Source organism: Sminthopsis crassicaudata, chromosome 4, assembly GCF_048593235.1.
Source record: "Sminthopsis crassicaudata isolate SCR6 chromosome 4, ASM4859323v1, whole genome shotgun sequence".
Classification (NCBI taxonomy): Eukaryota; Metazoa; Chordata; class Mammalia; order Dasyuromorphia; family Dasyuridae; genus Sminthopsis; species Sminthopsis crassicaudata.
Window position 1 is genome coordinate 68,740,669 of NC_133620.1, and position 18,314 is coordinate 68,758,982.

An 18,314-nucleotide genomic window follows, 5' to 3' on the forward strand; every position below is an offset into this window, starting at 1 on the left:
CCCAGGTACAAGAGCTCCATGAAGAGGAGGCTCAGTGGGTGAACTATGATGAAGATGAACTCTGCGTAAAGATGCAGCTAGCTGATGGGATCTTTGAGACCTTAATCAGGGATACTATTGATGTTCTGAACCAGATCAATGAAAAACAGGGGAGAATGCTGCTTGTGTGACACCTTCCAAATAAACCGAAAACATTGTGACAATTTGAGTTGTGGGCCTTTCTGCCTCCTGATATACACTACATCTCCATCGTAGCAAGAATGCTGCTGGCCCTTGTACCTGGTTTTAAAGACAGCTTACATGGAATCCCAGGAGCAATCTGGTACAGCCTTTGCCTTTAGATACTGTTCACTAAACATATTGATTGTTTTCAGTGAGCAAAGTTGCACACCTGCTGCTAACACACAGGCATATTTCTAATCACTTTTCAGCATCCCAAATGGTCTTAGATGAGGGCTGAAAATACCAGAATTACCTCTTAGTTTAGACCAGGGTGTACCAGTTTACTCAAGTCCTAAGTCAAGAGAGAATTATAAATAGAAATGCCACATTATTTTGGAATCTTACTGGCCTATAACATCTGGTTGTAATAAATTGACAGTACAATACTTAAACAGTGTTAAACTCTTCACCACTTTTAAATGGACAGCTCTAACAATAGACATCAGTTTTACACTCTGGAGTTAATTTTCTTTTATTATAGAAATTTAGGAGCACAAGTGGATTGTCAGGTTAACAGAAGAAAATGGGTGACCTTGCTTTCTGTTCTCAGTAGAGACGATTTGAAACCCGTGTATCTTTTCCAGTTTTCTACTTTGGGGCATGAGAACAAAGAAATGCCCTTCTTGAAGACTGGGCACAAAAGACGTAGGGTCAGCTTTTCCCATCCTTGTCCCCACCCCCTACTTTTCCTTATCATTCTGAACTACCACCAGCTGCTCCTAGAATCACAAATACTCAGGACTGTCTCAGGCATCCAGGCAGGCAGAAATGGACATTGTTCATCTGGACCTTCCCTCCCTTGATCCCCATGTTCACCCAAGAAATCAGAGAAACTTTTTACTTGAATGATTTAGGAAATGAGTATATGCACCAAAGACCAAAAAAAAGTTATGCCCGTTGCTTGTGTGCTTGTATTGTGCTTATAGAACTTTCCTTAATTTATTTTATGATAAATTATTAAGTTTGAAGTATGTGTCTTCTGCAAGGTTGGTTGCCCTGCCACCTTCAACGTTGAAATCACAGAACCATGAAAGGTGCTTTGTATGTTACTTTAGATTTCTATCCTCAAAGCTTATATTATTAAACTAGAGGTTTTAATAAAACCATATACAAATGTTGGAAATGTCATTTGGATTCCACAAAGAGGCTATTAATAGGATGAAAGAACTTTACCAAGACAAATTGCAATGTGCAGGAGTTGAGAAATTATTTAAGACACTGTGTAAGGTAAAGTTCTGCCTCTCCTTACATTGCTCATTACAACTGTTAACTTGTCTAGAGGAATTATATAGCATCCAGCTGCTTTGTTAGAGTATGTGTGGTGCTGTTCTCTGACCTCAGTACCCTGCCTTTTGACTGGTTTATAGTAATCAATATTGTTGTTCCTCTTCATGTTAGGATGTAGATAACCCTAGGCTTGAATGTAAATGCCTTAAATTCAAGGGTTTTGAACTAGAAACATGACATGAGACCTCAACTGATTAAATATTCCCAAACATCTTGGAGTTGATGAACTCCAAAACATGTTAGGAAATCCCCAAAGATACTATATCTTTAAATGTGCATATACATTCATTTCTGTACCTTTCCTCCAAACCTGTCCTTATTCCTTAAATTTTTCACTATGCATACTTCCATTTTGACTTTCTCTGATTCCATATTTCCCTCATTAGTAAGTTAATGAAATAATCATTGGAATCTTTGCATTTTGCACAATGACTGGTAAATATTTCCTGAACATCAGGAATAGAACTAAAATGGTTGCATTTTGGTCCAGTGAAGTTCTCACATGTATTTATCAGCACTTCATCTGACCTTTTAATGATAAACTATGGCCATCCAGCCATAATGGGCAAATTAATAAGAAAATAAAGGGGAGGAGTGGTTAGAGTTATTAATAGTAACTTTTTTTTAAATATAGGAGTGTGAGGATCAGATGGATGGCTTTCTGTACACTTTAATGTTTTATGTAGGAGGTTAGAAGGCAGACCCATATGATATTGAAACATATGACTAGCATAAATTTTTGATGCACTACTATGGGAATACTAAAATAGGAAAACAGTTTATCTCAGATTCTCATCTGGTCCTAAAACTATTTCTTAAGAATAAAGTCTGCTATATTCATTCCTAATTTTTCAAATAAAACAGGCTGGGGGGAGGGAGGGAAATCTTCATAGTCAGTCCATGGAATAGATAGAGTAAGCAAATCTTTTAGGCCTCTATAATAAGAAATATTGCCAAGAAAATTTAGTACTGATCCTATACATTTTGATCTTAAAATACCATTATCTGTCTTTAATACAATTTTTCTTTAGTACCTTGAGAGTACGACCTATATCTAGGTTCTAGGTGGAAAGTAGGGAAAATAATGGTCTTACTCCTTGAAAGATGTGATCATTTTTGTTCTTTTAACAAGTCCAAGAAACAGTAGAACTGAGCAAGGAAACTTGAAACACTTATTTCCCTGTCCACTAATTGTTTTAGGGGTAATTAGGAATGAATGCATTGTTAGGATTTAGGCTTGATTGATACAGGGACTGATCTTCTCAGGGTTATTAGAACCTTTTTACAAAGTCCTATCTGTACTGAACATTGATACTTCCCTATAAAATGGGTTCTTTCCTTCCTCTTTTCCCCTTTGTTCTCTTTTTCACTCTGACCTTGTCTTTTCCCTGAGAATAAGATCATGAAATTAGAATTTAACTCTTGGAAGATTGGCACCATCTGAATTCAGTACTAAACTGAGATGTGGCTCTTGAGTCCAAAATAATTTGTGCTATCTGAGATAATGTTAAACTAGAAAACAACACAGGGTTCCACAGTCCTTTTTCAGGACTGAAAAATAATGCATTAAGAAAAAGTTGGGAAAAATCTCAAAAGTAAATATGAATGAATGGTGATTTTGTTTCACCAAAAAATTGTATTTCCAGATTTAAGACATCTTTCAGAAAAGATTGTGTTGTTCATTAGAGTGTTGTAGCTTGTTGAAAAAAGTTCATACACATTCTTTTCTTGAAAAAAGTGGCCTTAGCTCTTTGCAATACTTGAATAAAAGTGTGTACCTGCAAAAGAATTTCTGTAGCACAGCAGTAGAGACCATTAACTTTTCTGCAAGGAATTCAAGTCAGACTTTCATCTCCCTTTTACTACCTTAAGAAAACTAGTGAGTAAAGCATTTAATTTTAAGTTTTAAAAAAAATGGTAGAAACTACAATGATGTTTAATGCAAATTGTAGGAATTTACATGTTTACAAATCATCTAAAACTGGTTGCGCAACAATTCAAGAGGATTTCTTTGTATTTTTAAAATTCCAAGAAAAATGTAAACTGATATAATAGGGGTACTGTCATTTGAATTAACCCATGTTTAATAGCTTTTCCTTCTAGGCTCTGCAAAGCCTCCTTGATACACATTGCAAAGCCTTCTCTGGGGGAGGGGAGCTACCCTCCTTGTGTGTACTGTATTGTGCAGATATTAAAAAAATAAATAAACCCGTTTACTGTGTATGTGTAAATAGGTCTGATTTTCAGGCCATTTTCAGCCAATCGTCACATCCAGTGCAGTTTTGCACAGCCGACTTAAGGGTGTGGTTTGTAAGTATGAAATGTAAAATAACTGGGATGAGTCCCTATGTATACCAGTGTAAATATCTTTATTAACTGAAATGTACTTTAAAAAAATAAAATCTGTAAATAAACTGATTTATAAATTAACTTATCCAAATTGTGAATTTTTTATACCTGAAAAGGAATGTTATAAAAGCTTTTGTGTTTGTTATAAACTTCACTAACTTCTTCTGATTGCTTATTTCAGTGTAAGACCACTGATGTTTTAGTAGTCCAAAAACAAACTTAATCAGCTTAAATGAATAACTGTTAACAACTTAGACTATTATACAGCTACAATATAGGATTCTTGGATTTTGTGTGAAGCATTTTACAAATCCTAAATAATAGTGAAATCAGAAGTCATGTGACAGCTCCAGTCACAGTGCACCTTGCTCAGTTATCCAAGTAAAAACCAAAAGAAAGTTATTGACTAGCTATAGAATGTAGGAAAGAGATTGTAATTTGCTGGTCTTCGATCTGTATCCTTAAGAACATGTATGGTGTGAGAGTAGAGGGGTCTTGTGCACACAGCAACTCTGGCCTAGAATAGGGATTCAGGAGAAATCAAGATAATAAAGCATATTTAATGCAGTTTAAAAAATGATAGATGAAGCAACTAGTTATAACTGTAAATAAGACCAAAGTAGTGAATATTTTTGAATGTTGAATATACTAATATTTAAGCATTCAAAAAAATGTTAAATATCAGGGGTAAAATGATTTTTTTTTAGTGTTTTTTTTTTAAATTTAATTTTTATTTTATTTTATAATTACAACTTTTTTTTTTGACAGTACATATGCATGGGTAATTTTTTTACAACATTATCCCTTGCACGCACTTCTATTCAGATTTTTTCCCTTCCTCCCCCAACCCCCTCCCCCAGATGGCAAGCAGTCTTATACATGTTAATTATATTACAGTATATTCTAGATACAATATCTGTGTAGAACCGAATTTCTTGTTGCACAGGAAGAATTGGATTCAGAAGGTAAAAATAACAGTTTACATTCATTTCCCAGTGTTCCTTTTCTGGATGTAGCTGATTCTGTCCATCATTGATCAATTGGAATTGGATTAGCTCTTCTCTATGTTGAAGATATCCACTTCCATCAGAATACATCCTCATACAGTATCATTGTTGAAGTGAATAATGATCTTCTGGTTCTGCTCGTTTCACTCAGCATCAGTTGATGTAAGTCTCTCCAGGCCTCTCTGTATTTCTCCTGCTGGTCATTTCTTACAGAACAATAATATTCCATAACATTCATATACCGTAATTTACCCAACCATTCTCCAATTGATGGACATCCATTCATCTTCCAGCTTCTAGCCACTATAAAAAGGGCTGCCATAAACATTTTGGCACATACAGGTCCCTTTCCCCTCTTTAGTATTTCTTTGGGATATAAGCCCAGTAGTAGCACTGCTGGGTCAAAGGGTATGCACATTTTGATAACTTTTTGGGCATAGTTCCAGATTGCTCTCCAGAATGGTTGGATTCTTTCACAACTCCACCAACAATGCATCAGTGTCCCAGTTTTCCCACAGCCCCTCCAACATTCATCCTTATTTGTTCCTGTCATCTTAGCCAATCTGACAGGTGTGTAGTGGTATCTCAGAGTTGCCTTAATTTGCATTTCTCTGATCAATAGTGATTTGGAACACTCTTTCATATGAGTGGAAATAGTTTTAATTTCATCATCTGAAAATTGTTCATATCCTTTGACCATTTATCAATTGGAGAATGGCTTTTAAAAAATGATTTTTTAAACAATATAAACTTCATTAGATTCTGAGAAAGGTTTAATCTTGAAAAAATTAGTTGAAACCATAGGTAACTGTGATCGGACATTGGACTGCATACCCTCAGTCACCTATTAACTGGGTTGTAATGCAAAGATTAGTAGATTCTCCAAGGATTGGGGACATGGGTTCTGGAAGATTAAAAATGGAGGTCCAAATCTTAGGTCCATGTGGGGAAGATTGGCGGGGAGATGCCAAAGTCATCTGGGTAGATAAACTGAGATGTGACACATAGTCTAATGTTGATGGCCAGGGAATAGATATTGGAGCTATTGGAGTTTGTTGGCTATCTCTATCTTGAGTTCTAAGGGTATCTCAAGTTCAACATGTCCACAGTAGAATTAAATATCTTTTCCTCAGAGACATCTAATTCCCAAACTTACTATTTTTGTTGAGGTACCAGCATCCTTTCAGCTGTCCAAGTTTGCAAATTGAGAGTCATCTTCAACTCTTCACCCCCCACTTAACCTCCATATCTGATTATCCATTTTACTTCCATTCCACTTCTCATTTCCTTCTCTTCATTCTCGTAACCACCAACCTAATTGAAGATCTCATCACCTTTGACCTGGACGATTGCAATAACCTCCAAATTTGTTTTCTCTCCACAACCTCTATGTGGATGTGAAAATAATCTTTTTTTTTTTTTCCCCCAATGGCAGAAGGCACTTTATTTTATTTTATTTTAATTTTATAATTATAAAAAAATTTTGACAGTATAAATGCATGAGTAATTTTTTAAAAAACATTATCCCTTGTATTCATTTTTCCAAATTTTCCCCTCCCTCCCTCTATTCCCTCCCCTAGATGACAGGCAATCCCATACATTTTACATGTGGTACAGTATAACCTAGATACAATAGATGTGTGTAAATACCATTTTCTTATTGCACATTAAGTATTAGATTCCGAAGGTACATGTAACCTGGGTAGATAGACAGTAGTGCTAACAGTTTACATTCACTACCCAGTGCTCCTTCTCTGGGTGTAGTTGTTTCTGTCCATCATTGATCAACTGGAAGTGAGTTGGATCTTCTTTATGTTGAAGATATCCACTTCCATCAGAATACATCCTCATACAGTATCATTGTTGAAGTGTATAGTGATCTCCTGGTTCTGCTCGTTTCACTCAGCATCAGTTGATGTAAGCCTCTCCAAACCTCTCTGTATTCCTCCTGCTGGTCATTTCTTACAGAGCAATAATATTCCATAACCTTCATATACCATAATTTACCCAACCATTCTCCAATTGATGGACATCCATTCATCTTCCAGTTTTTTGTTTTGTTTTGTTAACAGGTATAATTTATTGCTTTTCCTAATTAAAATAAGATAAAATTCACTTTATATAAGCAAACATGTATGTCCTTTACAATTTCAAAACCTATTGTCAGCAGCTTCTTTCAAAGTTGATAAGATTTTGTGATCTTGACCAAATAGAAAGTCCCAAAGAACTTCATAGATAAGGACAACTTAAGACCAGCACAGTAAATTATTATCCATTTTCAAAGCAAAATATATCCAATTAAATATTTAGCAGTTTCATAATTTGTGACTACATTAACAATAATCTAACAACATCCAGATTAAAAGAAGTTATTTTCCTAATGATACAATTGGAACATCTTCTAAGTGTTACTTTTTTAAATTAACAGCATTTCTTATATAATGATTTCTCAAACATCACAATGTAAGAAAACTAGAAACCTAACAACATAAACTGTTATATATTTTAAAACATTACATAAAAGACATCAATTCATTTAAATACATTTCCAAATCCTCTTGTATAGAAAATCACTTCATTTATCTGTCAGTACGGCATTCAAAGTCAGTGCAGAATAATTACACTTAATAATACTAATAATAGTCAATATTATATAATGTTTACTATGTGACGGGCACTATGCTAAATGCTTTATAGGTTACTATGTCATTTGATCCTTTTTTATTAATTTTATAATTATAACATTTTTTTGACAGTACTTATGCATAGGTAATTTTTTTTTACAGCATTATCCCTTGTACTCCCTTTTGTTCTGAATTTTTCCCCTCCTTCCCTCCACCCCCTCCCCTAGATGGCAGGCATTCCCATACATATTAAATATCTTATAGTATATCCTAGGTACAATATATATGTGCAGAACCGAATTTTGTTGTTGTTGTTGTTGTCGTTGCAAAGGAAGAATTGTATTCGGAAGGTAAAAATAATCTGGGAAGAAAAACAAAAACAAAAAAATGCTCACAGTTTACACTCATTTCCCAGTGTTCCTTTTCTGGGTGTAGCTGATTCTGTCCATCATTGATCAATAGGAATTGGATTAGTTCTTCTCTATGTTGGAAGATATCCACTTCCATCAGAATACATCCTCATACAGTATCATTGTTGAAGTGTATAGTGATCTCCTGGTTCTGCTCATTTCACTCAGCATCAGTTGATGTAAGTCTCTCCAAACCTCTTTATATTCATCCTGCTGGTCATTTCTTACAGAACAATAATATTCCATAACCTTCATATACCATAATTTACCCAACCATTCTCCAATTGATGGACATCCATTTTCCAGTTTCTAGCTACTACAAAAAGAGCTGCCACAAACATTTTGGCACATACAGGTCCCTTTCCCTTCTTTAGTATTTCCTTGGGATATAAGCCCAGTAGTAGCAATGCTGGGTCAAAGGGTATACACATTTTGATAACTTTTTGGGCATAATTCCAGATTGCTCTCCAGAATGGTTGGATTCTTTCACAACTCCACCAACAATGCATCAGTGTCCCAGTTTTCCCACAGCCCCTCCAACATTCATCCTTATTTGTTCCTGTCATCTTAGCCAATCTGACAGGTGTGTAGTGATATCTCAGAGTTGTCTTAATTTGCATTTCTCTGATCAATAGTGATTTGGAACACTCTTTCATATGAGTGGAAATAGTTTTAATTTCATCATCTGAAAATTGTCTGTTCATATCCTTTGACCATTTATCAATTGGAGAATGGCTTGATTTCTTATAAATTAGAGTCAATTCTCTGTATAATTTGGAGATGAGGCCTTTATCAGAACCTTTAACTGTAAAAATGTTTTCCCAATTTGTTACTTCCCTTCTAATCTTGTTTGCATTAGTTTTGTTTGTGTAGAAACTTTTTAATTTGATGTAATCAAAATTTTCTATTTTGTGATCAATAATGATCTCTAGTTCTCCTTTGGACACAAACTCCTTCCTCCTCCACAGGTCTGAGAGGTAAACCATCCCATGTTCCTCTAATTTATTTATGATTTCGTTCTTTATGCCTAAATCTTGGACCCAGTTTGATCTAATCTTAGTATGTGGTGTTAAATGTGGGTCCATGCCTAGTTTCTGCCATACTAATTTCCAGTTTTCCCAGCAGTTTTTGTCAAATAATGAATTCTTACCCAAAAGTTGGGATCTTTGAGTTTGTCAAACACTAGATTGCTATTTTTATTCACTATCTTGTTCTGTGAACCTAACCTATTCCAATGATCAACTAGTCTATTTCTTAGCCAATACCAAATGGTTTTGGTGACTGTTGTTTTATAATATAGTTCTAGATCAGGTACAGCTAAACCACCTTCATTTAATTTTTTTTTCATTATTTCCCTTGAATTCTCAACCTTTTGTTGTTCCATATAAATTCTGTTGTTAATTTTTCTAGGTCATTAAAATAGTTTCTTGAGAGTCTGATTGGTATAGCACTAAATAAACAGATTAGTTTGGGGAGTATTGTCATCTTTATTATATTCGCTTGGCCCATCCAAGAGCATTGAATGTCTTTCCAATTATTTAAATCTGACTTTATTTTTATGGCAAGTGTTTCATAATTTTGCTCATATAATTCCTGACTTTCCTTTGGTAGATATATTCCCAAATATTTTATAGTATTGAGAGTTATTTTTAATGGAATTTCTCTTTGTATCTCTTGCTCTTGGATTGTGTTGGCAATGTATAAAAATGCTGAGGATTTATATGGATTTATTTTGTATCCTGCAACTTTGCTAAAGTTCTGAATTATTTCTAATAGCTTTTTAGCAGAGTCTTTGGGGTTCTCTAAATATACCATCATGTCATCTGCAAAGAGTGATAGTTTGATTTCCTCATTTCCTGCTCTAATTCCTTGAATCTCTTTCTCGGCTCTTATTGCCGAGGCTAGCGTTTCTAGTATAATATTGAATAGTAATGGTGATAGTGGGCAACCTTGTTTCACTCCTGATCTTACTGGGAAAGGTTCCAGTTTATCGCCATTACATATGATGTTTACTGACGGTTTTAAATATATGCTCCTTATCATTTTAAGGAATAGTCCATTTATTCCTATACTCTCAAGCGTTTTTAGCGGAATGGATGTTGGATTTTATCAAATGCTCTTTCTGCATCTATTGAGATGATCATATAGTTTTTATTAATTTGATTATTAATATGGTCAATTATACTAATAGTTTTCCTAATATTAAACCAGCCCTGCATTCCTGGTATAAATCCTACTTGATCATAGTGTATTATCCTGGGGATGATTTTCTGAAGTCTTTTTGCTAATATCTTATTTAAGATTTTAGCATCAATATTCATTAAGGAGATTGGTCTATAGTTTTCTTTCTCAGTTTTCAATCTACCTGGTTTAGGTATCAGTACCATGTCTGTGTCATAAAAGGAATTTGGTAGGAGTCCTTCAATCCCTAATATTTTCAAATAGTTTATATAGCATTGGAGTTAGTTGTTCTTTAAATGTTTGGTAGAATTCACATGTAAATCTATCTGGTCCTGGGGATTTTTTCTTAGGGAGTTGATTAATAGCTTGTTCTATTTCTTTTTCTCAAATGGGACTATTTAGACTACTTACTTCTTCCTCTCTTAATCTGGGCAAGCTATATTTTTGAAGGTATTCTTCCATTTCATTTAAGTTATCGAATTTATTGGCATAAAGTTGAGCAAAGTAGCTCCTAACTATTGTTCTAATTTCCTCTTCATTAGTGGTGAGTTCTCCCTTTTCATTTTCAAAACTAACAATTTTCTTTTTCTCTTTATTTTTTTTAATCAGATTTTCTAAGAGTTTGTCTATTTTCTTGGTTTTTTCATAGAACCAACTCTTAGTTTTATTAATTCATTCAGTAGTTTGTTGTTTTTTTTTTTTTTTTTTGCTTTCAATTTTATTAATCATCTCACCTTTTATTTTTAGAATTTCAAGTTTTGTGTTTGTCTGGGGGTTTTTAATTTGTTCCTTTTCTAGCAATTTTAGTTGTAAGCCCAATTTTTTGACCCTCTCTTTCTCTATTTTATGCAAGTAGGCCTCTAGAAATATAAAACTTCCCCTTATTACTGCTTTGGCTGTATCCCACACATTTTGGTATGATGTCTCATTATTGTCATTTTCTTGGTGAAGTTATTAATTATGTCTATGATTTGCTGTTTTACCCAATCATTCTTTAGTATAAGATTATTTAGTTTCCAATTATTTTTTGGTCTATTTTCCCCTGGCTTTTTATTAAATGTAATTTTGATTGCATTGTGGTCTGAAAAGGATGCATTTACTATTTCTATCTTACTGCATTTGATTTTGAGGTTTTTATGCCCTAGTGTAACGTGCTCTCCTGGCAGTTACAATTACTAGTCTGTCTTAGACCCACCAGAGTACCTTTGACCACTGTCCTTTGCAGTGTGAGCTCTACCCGGCTCGCCTCCTCTGAGGCCTTCTAAGGTCTCTGGCCACAATCTCTTGAATCTATAGCTTAGTAACCGGTAGCGCACTCAAGAACAGCCACGTGTAATCTTAAAAGCCTTTATTATACCTACTCACATAATGCCCTGACTGATGCCCTGACTTGTTGGTTCCCGAGTGAACACCTGGTCAGAAGACCCATGTGTTCACTACCAAAACCCTTACCTCTTTTGGCTATCCATCTTGGCTTGGCCACCCAGGCTGGGGAGCCAGGGTGAACAGCACGAGGTTAAAGAGGGCGGTTGCTGCCTGCAGTGGGCTTACATAGGGCCTGTGAGGTCACACACACAGCCAATCAGCGAGAGAGTCACCCATTACAAAACTATCTCAATATGTCCAGGATCCCGCCCAAGGGCAGTCCTAATATCCACAGAAATTACTTCCAGGCCTCAATCTCCCGATGCACTGTGTCAGCCCATTTAAAGGGCCCTTACACCCTAGTACATGATCAATTTTTGTATAGGTTCCATTAACTGCTGAGAAGAAAGTATACTCCTTTCTATCTCCATTTAGCTTTCGCCAAAGATCTATCATATCAAACTTTTCTAGTATTCTATTTACCTCTTTGACTTCTTTCTTATTTATTTTGTGGTTTGATTTATCTAATTCTGAGAGTGCACGGTTGAGATCTCCCACTATTATAGTTTTGCTGTCTATTTCTTCTTGCAGCTCTCTTAATTTCTCTTTTAAGAATTTAGATGCTGCACCAGTTGGTGCATATATGTTTAATATTGATACTGCTTCATTATTGATGCTACCCTTTAGCAGGATGTAATGCCCTTCCTTATCTCTTTTAATTAGATCAATTTTTGTTTTTGCTTGATCTGAGATGGCTACTCCTGCTTTTTTGGCTTCACCTGAAGCATAGTAGATTCTGCTCTATCCTTTTACTTTTAGTTTGAATGTATCACCCTGTTTCAGGTGTGTTTCTGTAAACAACATATAGTAGGATTCTGACTTTTAATCCAGTCTGCTAACTGCTTCCTCTTTATGAGGGAGTTTACCCCATTCACATTTATGGTTAGAATGACTAATTCTATATTGCTTGCCATCCTGTTAACCCCTGCTTATGCTTTTCCCCTTTCCTTCCCTCTTATCCCCCTACCCAGTATTATACTTGTGAACACCACTTGCTTTTCACAGCCCTCCCTTTTTAGTATCCCTCCCCCATCTTAAAGTTCCTCCCCCTATTTTACCCCTTTTCCTCACAATTTCTGTATTCCCTTCCCCTTAGCTTACTTCTTCCCTCTCACTTTTCAATGAAGTGGAAGAAGTTTCACCATAAATTGAATATGTCTATTGATACACACTATGTTCATCTCTCTCCTTTCTTTCTCTCAGATATAATAGATTACCTTTGCCTCTTCATGAGATGTAGTACCACCACTTTACCCTTTTTTATCATATAATTTCCTTTCCACCTCTAGTTTCTAGGACAAATTATACATGTGTTCTTTAAATATCTTTATGGCAGAAATATAGTTCTCAAGATTTCTTTTTACCTTTTTAGAGATCTCTTGAGTTCTATATTTGAAGATCAAACATTTTGTGTAGGTCTGGTTTTTTCATGAAGAATAGATGGAATTAATTTATTTCATTAAATGTCCATCTTCTTCCCTGGAAAACAATGCTCATTTTTGCTGGGTAAGTTATCCTTGGCTGCATACCAAGTTCTTTAGCCTTTTGGAATATCATGTTCCAGGCCCTTCGTTCTTTTAATGTGGACGCTGCTAGATCCTGGGTTATCCTTATTGTGGCTCCTCCATATCTGAATTGCTTTTTTCTAGCAGCTTCCAATATTTTTTCCTTTGTCTGATCGTTCTTGAACTTGGCCACTATATTTCTTGGCATTTTGATTTTAGGGTCCCTTTCAGTAGGTGATCGATGCATTTTTTTCAATGTCTATTTTACCCTTTGTTTCCCAAACATTTGGGCAGTTCTCTTTGATAATTTCCTTGAAAATAGTGTCCAAGCTCTTTTTTTCCTCACATTTTTCAGGGAGTCCAATTATTCTCAAATTGTCTCTCCTGGATCTGTTTTCCAGGTCTGTTGTCTTTCTAATAAGGTACTTGACATTCTTTTCAATTGTTTCATTTCTCTGGTTTTGCTTGACTACCTCTTGGTTTCTCCTTGAGTCATTCATTTCTATTTGTTTGAGTCTAATTTTCAATGATGCATTTTCTTCACTCACTTTTTTTATATCTTTTTGTAATTGTCCAATTCTGTTTTTAAGTGAGTTTTTTTCTTCTATGGAATTTTTTTCCATTTCATGCATTTTATTTTTAGAGAGCTATTTTCTTTTTCCAGCTCATTAATTTTATTTCTCAATGATTTGATCTCTTTATCCACTCTGGATGACTTCTCTAGGCTCTCTTGCCAAGCTTCCCTTTCCTTTTCCCATTTCTCTTCTAGCTCTCTTGTGAGAGCCTTTTTGATTTCCTCTATGAGAGTCTTGTGTATTGAGGAGCAGCTCATATTCCCCTTAGGGGATTCCTCTGGAGATATTCTGCTTTTAGTCTCCTCAGTATTTGAAGTCTGCTCTCTCTCCATACAGAAGCTGTCAATGGTTAGAGCCCTTTTAAATTTTTTGTTCATTTTGTCAGAGCAGGAATCAAAGAAAACAAATTGACAAGAAAAACAATTGGTCTGGTTTTTTGGGGGGCATGGGGCTGGATGTTGTTACCAAGCTTCCTCTAGACTGAGGAAGACAGCAGAGAGGCACTAACAGGACAGCGATGGCTATGCTGTATCTGCGCTCTGAAGCTCTGAGAACGCACTGAGTCACTCCAGGTGGGAGTGGGGGTGGGGGTAGCCAGGTCCCAAAGATGCTAGCTTTCCGGGGTTTTATTCTTTACCTCCGGTGTTTACACCTTCTCCGCTGCTCCTGGCTTGCTGCCAAGATGGAACATCCACATTGGGATAAAAGTCTTTTCCCAGAAACGGCAGAGATTGCACCCCTCCCCCCTCAGGTCTGAGCTGTGTGAGCTATCTGTCTCATTCTGGCTGCCTGCCCTCAGTCTGCGCCTGGTCTGTTCGACCCTCCCCTGAGCAAACACAGACCTTTTCTGGCAAATTTCAAGGATGTCTTCTGTTGGTGATTATTTGTGGGTTTCTTTTCCAGTCAAGCATTAACTCAGAGGCTTGTCATGAAGTAAGTCCTGAGAGAAAACATGGAGCTCAAGCAGCTGTCTGCTTCCATGTCGCCATCTTGACTGGAAGTCCTCATCTTCCAGTTTCTAGCCACTACGAAAAGGGCTGCCACAAACATTTTGGCACATACAGGTCCCTTTCCCTTCTTTAGTATTTCTTTGGAATATAAGCCCAATGGCAGCAATGCTGGATCACAGTTTGATAACTTTTTGGGCATAGTTCCAAATTGCTCTCCAGAATGGTTGGATTCTTTCGCAACTCCACCAGCAATGTATTAGTGTCCCAGTTTCCCCACATCCCCTCCAACATTCATCATTATTTGTTCCTGTCATCTTAGCCAATCTGACAGGTGTGTAGTGATATCTCAGAGTTGTCTTAATTTGCATTTCTCTGATCAGTAGTGATTTGGAACACTCTTTCATATGAGTGGATATAATTTCAATTTCATCACCTGAGAATTGTCTGTTCATATCCTTTGACCATTTATCAATTGGAGAATGATTTGATTTCTTATAAATTAGGGTCAGTTCTATATATAATTTTGGAAATGAGACCTTTATCAGAACCTTTAACTGTAAAAATATTTTCCCAATTTGTTACTTCCCTTCTAATCTTGTTTGCATTAGTATTGTTTGTACAGAAACTTTTTAGTTTAATGTAATCAAAATCTTCTAATAATGATCTCTAGTTCTCCTCTGGTCATAAATTCCTTCCTCCTCCACAGGTCTGAGAGGTAGATCCTTTGTTCCTCTAATCTATTTATGATCTCATTCTTTATGCCTAAATCATGGACCCATTTTGATCTTATCTTGGTATATGGTATTAAGTATGGATCCATATCTAATTTCTGCCATACTAATTTCCAGTTTTCCCAACAGTTTTTTTCAAATAATGAATTTTTATTCCTAATGTTGGTATCTTTGGGTTTGTCAAACACTAGATTGCTATAGATGTACCCTTTTTTGTCCTTTGTACCTAATCTGTTCCACCGATTGACTGGTCTATTCTTAGCCAATACCAAATGGGTTTGGTGACTGCTGCTGTATAATATAGCTTTAGATCAGGTACACCTAGACCACCTTCATCTGACTTTTTTTTTTCATTAATTCCCTTGAATTTCTCGACCTTTTATTCTTCCATATGAATTTTGTTCTTATTTTTTTCTAGGTCATTAAAATAGTTTCTTGGGAGTCTGATTGGTATAGCACTAAATGTGAAAATAATCTTAAGGCAAAGTCTGATACTCTCTATTTGGAATTATAAGAAAGATTCAGAGCTAGAAGGGACATCAGAGACCAAATCCATTATTTTGTAGATGAAGAAAGTGTGATACAAAGAGATTGTAACTTTGCCTAGATCTCATATAAAATGTAAGGCAAGATCCAGGTCCTCCAAAAATAGTGCTCTAAGGATCTGAGTTCAAGTCCTCCTATCACTGCCCAAGTTTTGCTTAATTTTCCTTTTGTCTCTGTAAAATATAAAAGTAAGACTTAGGAATTAGCCCCTCCCAGTTTAGATCTGTGAACTTTAACAAAATCAATACTGTATTGAACTTGAAGGAATACCTAAATGAGAATTCTGCTTCAGATACCAACTAGGTTTATGACCTTGGGCATTCTCAATTTCAGTTTCTTCACCTATAAAATGAGAATAGTGAGAGCACTACTCTCAAAGAATTCTTGTGAGGATCAAGTAAGATAACCAGAGTATTTGCAAACACGGTATATGTGTTATATAATAGCCTTGTTATTATCTCATGTCACTCCCTTGGTCCAGGAATTCCTCGGGGGCTCTCCTATTGCTACTAAAATAAAGTTTGACATTTAAAGCCCTCTATGATCCATCTCCAATCTACTTGTCCAGATTCATTTCAAATTACTGCCCTTTATGAATTTCTTGTTCCACTCAAAATTTTAATCCAAATTCATCATTCCATCTCCCACTTGTGTCTTTGAACAGGCTGTTCTGCATGTCTGGAATGTATTCCTTCCTCATCTCTGACCCCTAAGGTCTTTGCATAACATCATCTCTTTTGTGACTTTAGAGAGCTTGTGTTAGACAAAATTATGAGCCTCTATTACATTAGAAAAATTTCTGACATTTAGGAAGGGGTTGAGCTTTCTATCTAAATTTGCATTTATAGTCATTTCTGTGGTTAAAGCAACAATTCAAGTTACTGGAAACATTTGAATAACAAGATAGATGATTGTTATAAAGTCTATATTTAAGATAGTTGCTGTGGAGGGGGAGTTGGCAAGCAGGTTTTTCTTGCTATATCTCTTGGACTTTCAGTAAGTACTAATGAGATCCTGTGTTCTGAAATACTTGTAGAACTGATGTCCTCTTCAGCATCTCCCTTCTCTACCAATCTCAGCCCCATCTTTTCTTTCTCCATTTTTTTCTGGTTGCCCTATAATTGCCAATTCTTGGCTCAGATCTGTATGACCCCCTGAGTCCATCAGGGGTTTTCTTGGCAAAGATACTGAAGAGGTTTGCCATTTCTTTCTCCAGCTTATTTTACATATGGGGAAACCGAGGCAAACAGACTTTAGTGAATTGCCTGGGGTCACACTGCTACTAAGTGTCTGTAGTAGGATATAAACTCAGTTTCCCCTTTTAGAGCTTTTTCTTATTGTTGTTCTGTTATATCTGACTCATTTGGGGTTTTCTTAGCATTTCCTTCTCCAGCTGGATTTGAACTTAAAAAAAAAGATGAGTCTTCTTAATTCTGTGTTCTTATACACAATGCCATTTAGCTGCCCACACCTTAAAAATCACTATATAATTCTGAGTCTCTTCCTTTTATATAAATTTCTTAGAACATGATTAAGTCTCACACAATAACCTTGATTATTGATTCAAAGAGATACACAAGCCCCAGACAGAGTCTAACTGATTGAGTCACTGAAAAAGTGTGCTTACCTAACAAAGTAATTACTTTTAAGTGAGTGAAATAATAGAGACCACCTTTATATTTTAATGCTCAACTCACATCATCTCTTATGGGAAGCTTTCCTGATTCATTTTCTCCAAGTCAAATTATTTTGTATTCATTTATCTAAGTGTTATAGCCCTAGCAGAATGTAAGTTATGTGATAAAAGGGTTCATTTTTAAATTTTTTGTTTAATTCCTAAGTGCCTACCACAGTATCCGGCACATACTAGATACATAACAATTAATTATAATAATAGTTTTATTTTGCAGGAGTGTAGTGGATAGGGTACTGGGCTTGGAGTTAGGAAAACTCATCTTCTAAAACTCAAATCAAGCCTCAGACATTTATTAACTGGTGACCTTGAGCAAGTCACTTAAATCTGTATGCCTCAGTTTCCTCATCTGTACAATGAGATGGAGAAAAAAAAAGGCAAACTACTTCGGTCTCTTTGTCAAAAAAATCCCAACAGAGGTCACAAAGAATCAGACATGACTATACTAAAACACATTGTGTGCCAGACACTGTACTAAGCACTTTACAATTATTATCTCCTTTTATCCTATGAGAAAATTTTGTTACTTTATTTGAACCTAGCTCTTCATGGCTGGGAAACTAGACTTTTTGATTAAAAACCAGATTTGTGTAATGCTTATCTCAGTACCTAGATTATGCTGACCAGAAACCCAGTCAAACCCAAAGACTGATGGAAGGAATATATAGTTTTCTCCCATTATATATTTCAAGGAACCCATGTGTCTTATCTGAAAATTGCCTCTATGCTGATCAGTTACCATTTTCTTGTTCTTTTGTTTGAATCCTGTGTAATGTATAACCTATAGACACTTGGGAAGTAGGCCACTC

The 18,314-nt window shown here is 35.7% G+C and overlaps 1 protein-coding gene across 1 annotated transcript in view; it reads left to right on the forward strand.

Moving 5' to 3' along the window:
* The window catches only part of CEP350 (centrosomal protein 350), a gene marked incomplete in the record, with an annotated part of 163,600 nt that extends 163,397 nt beyond the window's left edge, over nt 1–203 (forward strand). The window contains 1 exon segment of the mRNA XM_074308508.1: nt 6–203. Within this exon segment, the coding sequence (XP_074164609.1) occupies nt 6–170 (165 nt within the window).
* Between the last annotated feature and the right edge of the window lie 18,111 nt (nt 204–18,314).